Genomic DNA, 12677 nt, shown 5'->3' with positions numbered 1-12677 from the left:
AAATGATCCAGGCACGTGGCTCGCGTTTATTCGCAAAACCGTGACCATAACCGAAGGGGTTATCGAATAAACAAGCTGATTCGATCACAATGCATGTTAAAAGTTACGTATTTTGTAGGAGATCAATATCATCGATTTGCTTTCGATTGCTAATTGAAACAGTAAATAAATATTTGTTTGTGAATTGTTTTTTAGTGTAAGTAAAACGGATAGATTTTAAAAACTTTTTGAAAATACTAGCTTTGAAAACCAGCCACTTGCGGCGCTGTATATATCAACAAATGGAATGGCGATGGGTAAACAACTCTTTCGATGGATTCATGGGGGGAATCAAAATAATTTTGAAATTCACATTCAAAGTTTCTATACAAACTCTTCTATAATATCGGAGAATTGTCGTCTGGTTGTGTGAGTCAAGTCAAGTTTTTCTTATGTAAATACAGTTTATGGAAGGAAACCAGTAAGGATGGATTTTTGACGTGAACGGAGCTAGCGTGATGATTCCGACTCATCTGTTTCATCCCTAAAACGGATATCAAAACAAAACATGCAGCGAGCCAAACGTCAAAACAACCACAAAATAAAATCGATGTTTTGTTATCACCTTTCGTATCGCTGATCGATGGACGCAAGGAAGACACATTTTCCAGTGTTGTTCGGCCGTTGAAACCGAACCGAAGTGTTCACATTCCGCTCGTTATCATTCCGTGTGTCGTTCGCTTGCGAAACCAAATTAAAACAATGTGCCGATGTGTATTTTATAGTGATAATTTATAGGTTGATGACTAACCAGTGGTGACTAACGAGTTCATTAAAGAAAATACGGGAAGCAAGAATATGCATATCGTCGGGTAAAGTTTTGCTGCGCTTTCGTTGAAAACTCTGCCACCCGATTTGGGAGTGTGGAAATTATTCAAAAGCAAGCCACCATGGAAGCGTTTATGCAAGAGTTTTCCATCCCCAAGCACCAGATACGGGAAACGTGGTGCCCGAATCGGTTCGTCCTGCTGGTGCACAAGTCCTGGCTGCGATCGTTGACCCAGGGCAAGGTGCCGAAAGAGTTCCCCACCTACGGCCTGGCGGACGCACTCGAATGGCCCACGGAAAACGAAACGGGACCATGGAGCAGAATATATGCAACCGTAAGTAGCATTGACGAAAAAAATGAAAATCCCGTTTCTAACCCCCCTCATTCGATGCCTTTCTTCCGTATCGAATTACCGCGTTTGCGCTACGAGGAGTCGGCAAGTCGTAAATCCAAACTCCCGTTAGCCAGCGATTATAGCCACCATTTCCCATACGGTTTCATAACACAGTTTTCCACTGGTGGAGTTGCGATTGAGCGCGTGCCTCGATTGGTTTTTTTTTTCTCCTGCTGGCTTTCCATGTCAAAACAAACCCACCCCCTTTTTTGCTCGTAATGTTTCATGTGTTTACGCACACCAAGGAGAACAATGCATCGTATGATATCGGTTATGTTTCGCATGCTTTTCCACGCCGGTTTTGAAAAGAAATGTAAACAAGTTTGTGAGCTGAGCAAAAGCAAATCAATAGTGTCTGTAGTGATATAGTACTGACTATTTATTCCTTACATTTTAGATTGTCGTTTTTTTATTTAAAAAGTAGAGTCAAATAACGTTTTTGATTGCTTGAATCTTTGATTTTATTTGGTTGAGCTCTTTTATGGTTCTTTTGAAAAACTACCATTACCATTATATATTATACTTTTCCTCTATTTTTAGGTATACAAAAAACAAAACTCCAAAGTAATCCCACTGCCGAAAAACAAGCATTTAAACGGAGCATCCGGGTCTGGTACGAACGATCTGCTGAATTCACCCCTTGGCACCACCAATGGCGACGGTGATGACCCGCTGCATTACTCTCAGCTCCTGCAGTACGTGTCCACCACAAATCACAAAAACGCTTGGAAAGCGGCCTATCGAAAGTACGCTGAATCGCGGCCTGAAAACATTCCCTCGACGTCATCAGCGCCACCGTACGCCGTGAGCAGTGCGTTCAGCGAGCGCGATCCGTATCATCACCATTCCAGTGTAAACAAAAGTACAAACGGCAGGAAGATACCGCTACCAACGTCGACCGCGTCCACCGATGGGGGAGGTGGTGGTGGTGGGAACGGGGTCGTTGGTGGCACACACATATCAGCGCCAGGAAGCCAACCGTCCACACTGCCCCACGATGTGGTCTTTCGGGAGGTGTTGGCGCGCGCCTTCGGTTGTCCTGTGTTGCAGGGCAAGGAAGACCATCCGTTGGGATCACTACCTCCACCCGGTGGTGGTGATGGGTCGCAGGCCAGTGCGAATCTCTTTCCCGTGTTGGCAACCATCGAGACGGGTTGCGCGTTCTACGTCCTGTACGATCTCTACCTGGCGAACAATCTGCTCGACTGTGTCACCTACAGCCCGGCGATGATGGAACGGTCCTACAATAAGCCCCTGTTCATCGTCTACCAGCTGCTGCAACTGATGAAAAGCTTCCACGATCGGGGGCTTAACTTGGGAGACGTTAGTCTGAAGGACATCTACATGACGGAGAACCTTTGGGTGCGCGTTATGCCGAACCTGGAGGCGAATCTGCTCGAGTACGACGAGGAGTTAATAAGACAGCTCGGAGAGCTAACCATTACCAACCAGGGGCCGGCGGGTGGTCATCAGCCGGGAGCGACACTTATGCGAACGTTAAATGTGAAAGAGCTCGAGTTTCGGCATTCGCTGCGAGAGTACTGCGAAATGTGGTGCCACGGGCACCTGTCGAACTTTGATTATTTAACCATCCTGAACAATATGACCGGGCGGAGGGTTGGATGTGCCGAGTACCACCATATCATGCCGTGGGTGACCGATTTCTCGTCCCGTTCCGGGCAGGCGTGGCGTGATTTGAAAAAGTCCAAATTTCGACTCAACAAAGGCGATGCTCAGCTTGATCTTACGTTTCAGGCGGCCTCGGCACTCGTGGGTGGTTTGGGAATCGGTGGCCATGAGCAACCGGGTAGTAGCAGTCAGGTCACTGTACCCCATCACGTCTCCGACGTACTGTCCGAGATTACGTACTATGTGTACATGGCGCGTCGAACACCGAAAGCCGTACTCTGTAAGCACGTCCGGCCAATCTGGGTTCCGGCCGAGTATCCGGCCACGATCCAACGCCTCTTCGAGTGGACACCGGATGAGTGCATTCCGGAGTTCTTTACCGATCCGGCCGTGTTCAAGAGTATCCACGAGGATCTGCCGGATCTGGAGATTCCCAGCTGGTCGAGCTGCCCGGAGGACTTTGTGCTGAAGCATCGCGAGCTACTGGAGAGTCAGTACGTGTCCGAGCGGTTGCATCACTGGATCGATCTTACCTTCGGCTACAAGCTGACCGGGACTGCCGCCATCCGCTCCAAGAACGTTTGCCTGTCGCTCGTGGATAAACATCAGAATCTCTGCCATCGGGGTGTCGTGCAGCTGTTCGGGTGTCCCCATCCACCGCGCCAGTTCCCTACGGCCTGGAATGGAAAGACACCACCTCGGTTGCAGCATTTACAGCACGAAACGAATCGCCGGCTAACGCGCAGCACTGAAGATCTCACCCGGGTGCACGGATTCCCTCACTGCGCACAAATCGATGGCGCTGGATTCTCCGCCTCGCCGATGCACAGGGATCGTTCACCGGCGACGACGATGAGTTCGCAGCAATCCTCCGCCGCATCCTCCTATCGCCACTCCACCCAGAACCTCAAGCTGTCCGAGTCGAGCTACAATATTAACGTGCATCAGACGAAACCATCCCCCGGTTTGATCGTGCTCCCGAGAACCTACAACCCGATCGCGCAGCTGACGGCGGTGGAAAATCTCGGCACGTTTCGGAAGAAAGTGTTCCACTCGGGTGGGTTCGATCGAGAAGCGGCGCGCCAACCGGACGAGTACGATCTGTGGTGTTCCCGGATGGACGCACGGCCGGTTAATGCCGGTGGGAACGCATTCGTTAACCGTATTTTCACTGAAGTGTACGAAAAGACACTTCAGAAGGATCGTCCCACCGGAAGTGGTGGTCCGGATCAACAAACGATGGCCACATCGAGACAGAATCTCAAGCAGCTGCTACTGCTGCAGCGAACCAAAGATCTCAAAGTGCTCGGCTGTTTGATGGTGGAGATTTTTCTTGCTCCAAAGTTGCTGCCGCTTGGAAGCTGCCTACGGCAGGACTTTGACAACCGTTTGGACGCCTGTACGCGCCTCGTAGCGGACGAAGCAAAGTCACTACCTCCCTGCATCCTTACGATCGTACGTCAACTGCTCGGGATGGAAGGTACGACCGCAATCGGGGATGAACCCGTCGGCCCCGTGGTTACCGATCGTGGACTGCCACCTCCTACCCCTCATCAATTCCTTCAACCGCTGCTCGCGAATCTTCTCATCCCGTTTCCCCCGCACTATCACCGGTTGTATCAAACCATCCGCGCCCTTGGTGCCTTCGACGAGTGTCTCCATCTGCTCGAGCTGCAGACGTTTTTCGAATGCGATGGGAAAAACTGTTCCCGGTATGCGACACTCGATAAAGCGCGCATCGACTACCGGAGGCTGATCGCCGAGTGTAAGGTGAACGCGTGCTATGCCCTTGCCGATCCGCTGCTAGCTCCCAGTGGCCACGGGGAACAGTATTCCGCCGTCGAACTCCTCCTGCCGCACATTGTCGAGCTGATCCTCCACGATGACACATCCATTCCGGCTGCCTGGAACCTGTTCGATGTGATCGCGACGGCACTCGGTGTACGGAAGACACAAGCGTGTCTCCTTCAACCGATCCTCGCTCTTTACGATTCCGACGAGATGGACACGATTGTGGGAGGCAATGTGCGACCACCTGGTGGCACGAAACAGCCAGCAGCCTCGTCCGGTGGCGCACCACTCGGTATGGTTGGTCCCCGGGTGGACGGTAGTACGGTGACACCGGTCTCTTCCTTCTCGCTCAAGTTCACTCCCCGTAACACGTCGTTCAAGTCGAAAAAATCGGTCAAACTCTACCACCACAGTTTCCTGCTGAAGCTGATCGTGCGCTTTGGTTTGCGCTGCTTTCTCGAGCACTTTGTCGTGCCACTGGTCGAAGCGGTCGGTGGATACCGCGACGGGGACTTCAATCCATCATATCACGTCCACGAACCGACCTGGGGACCATCGGGCGGTCCGTTCGGTGAGTTCCGCAAATCCCGATCGTACAGAAGCTTTAAGCTGAACGCTGCCTCGACGTCCACGGTGGATGATCCTTCGATCGGCCCGGATGATGGTGGTGGACCCGTTGTAGCTGTGGACCCGGAACGCGAAGCACCATCCCTCTCGAACACGCTCGTTTCGCCGAACTGTTCGGATAAAACCATCTCACCGACGGTGGCCGGCAGCGGTTTCAATCCGCTCGACGAGGATGATCGCCACGACGGTGGCTCGCAGGAGATGTTTGCCTTCGATGAGGATCCACAGGCGAAACGTCGGAGCACGGCGACGATCGAGGACGACGAGGTGGTGGAGCATGCGATGCGTCGCATCATCGACGATCAGGACGATCTCGAGGGTGGGTTTGAGTTGAAGCTCAACCACTCGCAGGCGGAAGAAGCTTTCGAGGACACGGACGGGTTAACGCAGAACGAGCTAAAGTCCCCGACCATCCCGATACCGTCGTCTTTCCGGCGTAGCATTGAGTTCAATTCGATCGGGTGCGAAATCGGAAGCAAGAAGAGCATCGATTCGGGGGAATTCCTGGCGAAAACACCCGAGGTGTCCTCGTCGGTAAAGGGATCGGATGGCGCTTCAGTGAAAGAGCTGATCGTAGGAGGGACTGAAGGAGGCCCGCACCGTGGATCGGTAGCTGGCTCAAGTGGAAATTCGGTGTTGAACCGCACCAAATCAACCGACTCCAATAAGACGCGTTCCAATCGAATCTCGGAGATGAGCTCGGAAAGTATCATCTGGCTGTCGCATCGTCTCGGACCGGTCCTCACCGCCCGGTATCTCTCACGAAACCTGCTCAAAATGCTCACCCTCTGCTACATCGGTGCGGAGAATCTTTTCCCCGGGGCTGCTGCCACCGGTTCCGGTCGGGAATCCAGTGCCGATTCCTCACCCACGGGACCGCCGGGTGGAGGACCGGCCGGACTGAATCACTTCTCAATCGCCGAAGGATCCGTAGTCGGCGACGAAGCTGCGCTTCGTGTGATCGATTGTCTCACATCAATCTCGGCGCTGTTCGGGGAACACTTTATTCTCGTGCAATATCTTCCGCACATAAGCGAGGTGATTGCCCTCTGCCGGAAGAAGATCACGCCAACGCTCGAGGGTGGCCTCATCAGTGCGCTTCAGCTGCTCAAGTGTCTCGTACCGTACCTCAACGATTCGACCGTGATGGAGCAGCTGAAGGAGGTGTTTCTGCGCCAGATACTACACCCCGCGGTACGATTGCTCGAATCGTCCAAGTACACCATGCCGAACGGGTTTCTGGCTCGCTCGGTGCTCGCCCGTAAGCTAATAGACGCCCTGTACGTCATCTCGGTGCGAATCGGGCGCGTGATGACCCGCGAGAACGTTTGCATGCCGGCCCTGCAGCGATTCTTCCTCATCTTCGACAAGGCATACGCACGGCACCAGGAGTACTTTCCTCCCATGGCAACGACGGAAACGTCCTTCGGTTCGCAGGTGGCCGAACAAGAGCGTGATCCACCGTTCGGAAGCTGTACACCGCCGAGCGCGCTGCTCCTGCTGGAGAAGCACGGGAGCGCCACGTCGGCGGGCGATGCCGCGAGTCAAGCGAGGGCGAAAGCGATGGAAGAAATACGGGACGTTTTTACGCCGAATCTGGCGTACTGTAGTTTCGTTCCGTTCCTTCACTACCTCGGCCAGCAGGAGATGGCACAGTGCGTACGCAACCTGCCGCTCATACTGAACCTATGCCACGAACACGAACAGATGGACTACGGTGGAAGAGTGGCGTCGTCAAACCAAAACCATCAGGGTGACGAGTCGATGCAAAGCGACCCATCGTCGCTGGAAGACGAACGGCAACAGCAGCTGGATTCGCTCAACTGCTCCAACAGCTTCGGTTCCAATATCATCGGCAATCGGATCGAAGGTGGTGCCCGCCAGGGAACGGGAAACTCGTCAGGCGTCACAACAACGCCGTCCCGAGTGGACCCGAAAGACCTGTTGGGGTTGGTGACGTACCGGTTGGAGAATGTTAACAGTGCCCGCAACTTGCGTGGTAACTGGCTCGCATACTGGGAGCATGAGATCGGCCGGTCGGAGAAGGACACCAAGCTGAACCTGAAGCAAATCAAACTGCAAACCTACACCGGGCACTCGAGCTCGATCAAGGCCCTGCTGGCGCTGGACAACGAGAACAGTTTTATCTCGGCCTCAAAGGATAAGACGGTGAAGTTGTGGTCGCTGCGTAGCGAGGGTGATGGAACGAAGGTGTCCTCCTGTCAGTTCACGTACGCCAACCATCGGAAGTCGGTCCATTCGTTGGCATTCTGTGAAGCGCTAAGGTGAGTGCTATGGTAATCTTTTGGGATTCTTTCATTCTAACAACTTTATTGTAGGCTTACAATCTCTTGTGACTCCGGCGTGCATCTGTGGGATCCCTTCGTAGGCTCCCAAATCGGTCAGCTAGACGTGCCACGTCATTCCCCGGTGTCGGTCGTGAAGACGTTCCCTTCGCCCAACTGTCTGGTGCTCGCGGGAACAGCCGACAGCTCGGTGAAGCTGATTGATGCGCGCACCTTCAGCTACTGCCACGAGTGGAAGATCGCACACATCCCGGCGGGAACGGTGCGCACGATCGCGGTGGCACCCGGATCGCACTGGATCGCGGTCGGGCTCAATACCGGGCACATCGGTGTGGTTGATGCCCGGACCGGTGGTATTATCTCGTCCTGGCGCGCGAACGATAATGATCTGCTGCAGCTGTTAGCCCCGAACGATGGCCAGCTCGTCAGCTCCAGCTTGGATCAATTGCTGGGCGTGTGGAATCCAAACACTGGACATCTACAGTTTCATATGAGGTGAGTTGTAAACTGTCCTATTTCTTTCGGAAAGATATATTCACCTGGTTGTGGTTTATTACAGGAACCGGCCGGAACCGGTCCACTGCATGGTGAACAACGGCACGGAGCTGATCGTCGGGACGCCAACGAACCGGATCGGGGTATACAGCGCCATCGCCCCAGACTCACCGTACTCCTACACGAAGCTCCGCTCGGAAACGTTCCGTGGTGTGCTGACCAGCTTCGCCCTGCTTCCGCTCAACCGGATGATGCTCGTCGGCGGTGACAATGGGACGATCACGCTGCTGTGTTAGACGTTGACGAGGCTACGATGTTAACGGAAATAGCTGATTATTATCGGTAGTGATATTATTATGAACAAAAACAAAACTTGCGTATGATTTAACACATTTTCTTTTGGTTTGGCACGAGTGTCCTCAGGGAAGTGGGAACGTGTGTGGCCGTGTGTGCGCGCGTGTTGTGTATGTGTGAGTGTGTATTTACGTTGGCAAGACAAATGCGTTTGAAATAAACCAAAACTTACTTTCTAAAAGTGACCATGGCGTGTCCTTTAACTTGGCAGAGTCACGCGTAAGCAAAAGAAAGGAACTTCAAATATTAATTATTAAAACGAAATTCGTATTGTCAATATTCCATTATCTTGCGGGATAACCAAACAATTCTAGGTTTCGATAACTTCTTAACACTATGCCAACCGATTACATCATATGGTGTTATAACAAACGTATCGGTTGATAGCCGATCACACCATTGTTACTCGCTGTAAGTTCCAAAGTGTAAGTGTAGCAGCATTCTCTACACTCATTTTTTGAAGCAACGTATCATATGTGAACTTGAAGCTCCATGGTACTATCCGTTATGACGTTGTCGTCCTGACTGTTAGGACGTGCGTCACTACATGGACCCTCACACTCTTTATTTTTTACGGTTTCTCTCCACAATATTCGCTGACGATTTCGATCCTCTTGCGGAACTAAGACATTTGCACCACATCGACCACGAAGGCCTCCGGCCTTATTCTGTATCTGTGAAGAACAACTTATACGTCCCGTCAACAAGATATCGTTCAAAGTTAGATCGGTATCACAACGAAATGTCCGTCTTGTCATGTGTACCTCCTTATTCGGTCGCCTTTCTTTATCTGCGAACTGTTTTCTACGAACTTCCTTTTTTCGAAGTTTGCCACCTTGAGTAATTTTGCCCAAGATCGTAGTCAACCAAGCAGAACCAAGTCACCTCAGACAATTACTGGGACTCCTTCCTTGCCGCACGCTTGAAAGTTATCCGTCTAAGTTCGAAATCAATAAGGGTTTGTTTGTCAGACTGGTATCTTACAAGGGTTTAGAAAGGTATATCCCAGGATGATACAGATTCCTGGAGCTTGTCCATCCCAAATACTAATACTAATACGATTCGAGTTGACTCCTCGTCAGACCACTGCCTTGAAGTAATCCCTTCATCGTGATATCGATCAGGTAGCGCCTGACACCTCTACACCTCTTTTGTAATTTCTCTCCACTAGTTTGACGTGGTCAAATAGCCTGGTAGCTTATTCATGCTACAATGCCAACAAATATTGAAATTTCCTAATGTCTGACATTTCTGCATCATACACCATTCCGGTGAAACGATTTGCAAATTTAATCCACTTTATACTATCGCCTTGGAATGTGGTTAAATCGATTTCACTTGAAGCACAGTTTTATCGGTCTCTGACATTTTGTAAACTTTTTATTTCCGAAAAAACGGATTTAAGCCTTTTTCAGAACCTGGTAATCTTAATCGCTTCTATAGAAGCACCCACATATCAATGACAAAATGTATCTTTCCGTGAATCAACAGGAACGTGATAAATGCCTCATAGTTCCGTACCGTCATCCGCGTCATGATCTTTCGCCGAAACGTGAACGCATTATCGTCGCAGTGAAAACGGCTGTATGTTAAATCGAACACACATGAAACAACATTATTGTTTCTATTTCATATTATTTATTTTCCTAAATCACTTTTCTAACTACTGAACAAACTGACCATCACGCCACTGTGTCCAATACCTACAGGCATTCCTTTATAGGCACCGGTTGATCGTATTGAGCAATGTGAAGGCTCCTCCACGACGTTCGTCCATATCGATCGTCCACACCATCGCACCGCCAAGACTCTCACGTTGTATGTACTCGCACTTTTGTTGAATACTTCTCTTATTGTCAAATCCTACCCACTGGTCACCGGAAACAGCATACGGCACGCATTGTTCACTGTCCCAACGTGTTTCCGGGAAGCGGTCCTGAATTTCATAGTACGCTAGGATGCCGGATTCCTTTGTGTAAGGTCCAGTATGTCCTGCTCCCCTGGCATTAGCCCGGAATCCATTGTTGCCCGGGTTGGAGAGCGTGAAAGTACGCCCGAATGTGGCAAGACCCAATATCAACTTGTGGCTTGGGGCACCCTGGCGCTTCCAGTACCGGACGCTGTGGTCGATGTACAACTGTTTTTGGAACTCGCTATCTGACGAACCGGAGTAGAGCGGTGCGTTGTGTCCGGTGTATGCGTCCCACGATCCGTTGTAGTCGTAGGTCATGAGAAGGATATAGTCCACGTTCCGGGCAATGCCAGGAATGTCGTAGGACTGGGACGCCCTATACTCGCTGGGTCCCACGGAGACCGTCAATAGAAGGCCATGTCTACCCAGCTCGGATGACAAATCGGACAGCATCTGAACGAAGTTGTACCGATCGCCAGACTCCGGAAACTCCCAATCGATGTCCACACCGTTGAAGTCGTGGGTATGGCAGAATCGACGAGTGTTCTCAGCAAACGTACGCCTCAACGAAGGATTGCCTGCTATAATATAAAACATTCTCTCGCCTAAGTTGGCGCCTCCAATGCCGATGAGCGTCTTCAGACTCGGATTACGATTCCGCAAACCGTTGAACTCCGCAAAGCCTAGGTTGTAGTCCACAATCCGCACATCGCCTCTGGAAGTGGGACTAGCGAAAGCATAGATAAGATGAGTGCAGGAGTATGGGTCGATGTCCTCTGCAGTGTATTTTCCCTTTCCGGAACGATATGTTGCCCATGATCCATAGTAACCGAAGATTAGTTCTACCAAAGATAACACATTTTTTTAAATGTTAGTGTCCTAATATACTAAAAAAAACCTGTGTAAATGAATACTCACTACTTGGCATTTCGTAGCGTTCGCTGAATACCTCTGACCACAAGGAGAGCTACCGGCAGAATGAGCGGCCGTATTCTTCGGGATCGGTTTAAATAGCATCCACCGTTCCGATCGTCATAATTTAGTGTACTGCTTAGTGCGTGTGTTGGTCTGACTGATTTTATCTTTCAGCTGCTTTGGAAACACATTTCCACACGTTTTATCATGTCCATACAACTATGAATTGAATCGAATACTTTTATAAAATCTGACAGTGATACTACAACTTTTTTTTTTTTTTTATGTGGCACGACATCCCCTAGTGGGACAAGGCCTCTCTCCGAAGAGAGTTTGTGTGACCGAAAGACGGTATATTATAGATCGGTGGTCAGCCGTTCGTAATACCGGAGGGTGCCAGACTCGAGATTCGATCCCACACCTGTGGTGTGGTGTTTCCTCGCGCTACCGCTGCGCCATGGGCACCCCCCGATACTACAACTATTAGAACAAATTGATATAACTGCAATTGATTGCTATCATTGAGCATTCTAAAGGGAGTTTATTGGTTATTTGATTCGCTTCCACTGCGCCACTCTGCTTTTATTACACGTACTGAACAGAATATAGATTACATCCGATGAGACTAACAGACAGACAAAGAATACACAGTCTACTACATAACTATAGCCTACTCGATTGTTGAAGTTGTAATCGCAAACTCAACACTCCTCCTCAATTACAACCGCTTCAACAATTCCTTTAGGTCAAACCTAACAACCTAGATAGCTTCTTGAATTTTGTTGTTCCTAGTGGCTTGGTAAAAATGTCAGCCGCCATGTGTTCTGTGGGACAATAAGTGAGCTGCAACATTCCGTTTTCACACACCTCCTTGACGTACCGTTCCTTAGTATCCACATGCTTCGAACGTCACGAAGTTCGCTCAAATTCAACGAACTTGATACAAGGCTGATTGTCTTCCCTTATAGCTCTTTTTTCGAAAAAATAGCCCTAACTCTAGCTTATTACCAAAAAAACTCTGAAATGAAAGTGAATAAAAATTCGTTGAGATGTAGAAGCTATGAATTCTAAACTGAGAAACTGTAAGATAGCTTTAGATACCGAACTTATCAGACTGTTGATCTTGGCAAACAATATTTGAAACAACTTTTGCCTATCTGTTGGAACCTTTGATAAATCTAGAAACGTACTTAAAAACTGGAAGCGCTTACCGGCAACCTGTTCCCGTATTAGTCACACATAATCATGTCCCACATAATCAGTCATTGCATTTATTTATATCACAAAGAATCGGTTAAATTGGTGCAGAAAGAATCGGTTTAATCGTGAAAACGTTAAATTGGTGTTCGCGAGCTTCAAACGATGCCTTTTAGTGTATCAAACAGACTCTTAGCCTTGGCAAACGATATTGCAAACAAATTTTGTATAACTATGAGAACCATTTGA

General features: G+C 49.8%; 2 protein-coding genes across 2 annotated transcripts; one reads left to right on the top strand and one right to left on the bottom strand.

Annotated features, from left to right (window-relative positions):
- Positions 1-929: 929 nt before the first annotated feature.
- On the top strand, positions 930-8555 carry LOC131286679 (WD repeat-containing protein 81). Its single transcript, XM_058315669.1, has 4 exons — positions 930-1142; positions 1743-7534; positions 7589-8050; positions 8115-8555. The coding sequence occupies exons 1-4, from the start codon at positions 930-932 to the stop codon at positions 8344-8346; spliced, it is 6699 nt and encodes a 2232-aa protein (XP_058171652.1). The 3' UTR covers positions 8347-8555.
- Positions 8556-10121: 1566 nt separating this feature from the next.
- LOC131293101 (acidic mammalian chitinase-like) lies at positions 10122-11244 on the bottom strand. The gene is made up of 2 exons (XM_058321181.1): positions 11235-11244; positions 10122-11158 (listed from the first exon to the last, which is right to left on the bottom strand). The coding sequence occupies exons 1-2, from the start codon at positions 11242-11244 to the stop codon at positions 10122-10124; spliced, it is 1047 nt and encodes a 348-aa protein (XP_058177164.1).
- Between the last annotated feature and the right edge of the window lie 1433 nt (positions 11245-12677).

This window comes from Anopheles ziemanni, chromosome 2 (assembly GCF_943734765.1).
Source record: "Anopheles ziemanni chromosome 2, idAnoZiCoDA_A2_x.2, whole genome shotgun sequence".
Classification (NCBI taxonomy): domain Eukaryota; kingdom Metazoa; phylum Arthropoda; class Insecta; order Diptera; family Culicidae; genus Anopheles; species Anopheles ziemanni.
The sequence above is the reverse complement of the archived record's forward strand: the minus strand, read 5'-3'. Positions and strand labels throughout refer to the sequence as shown.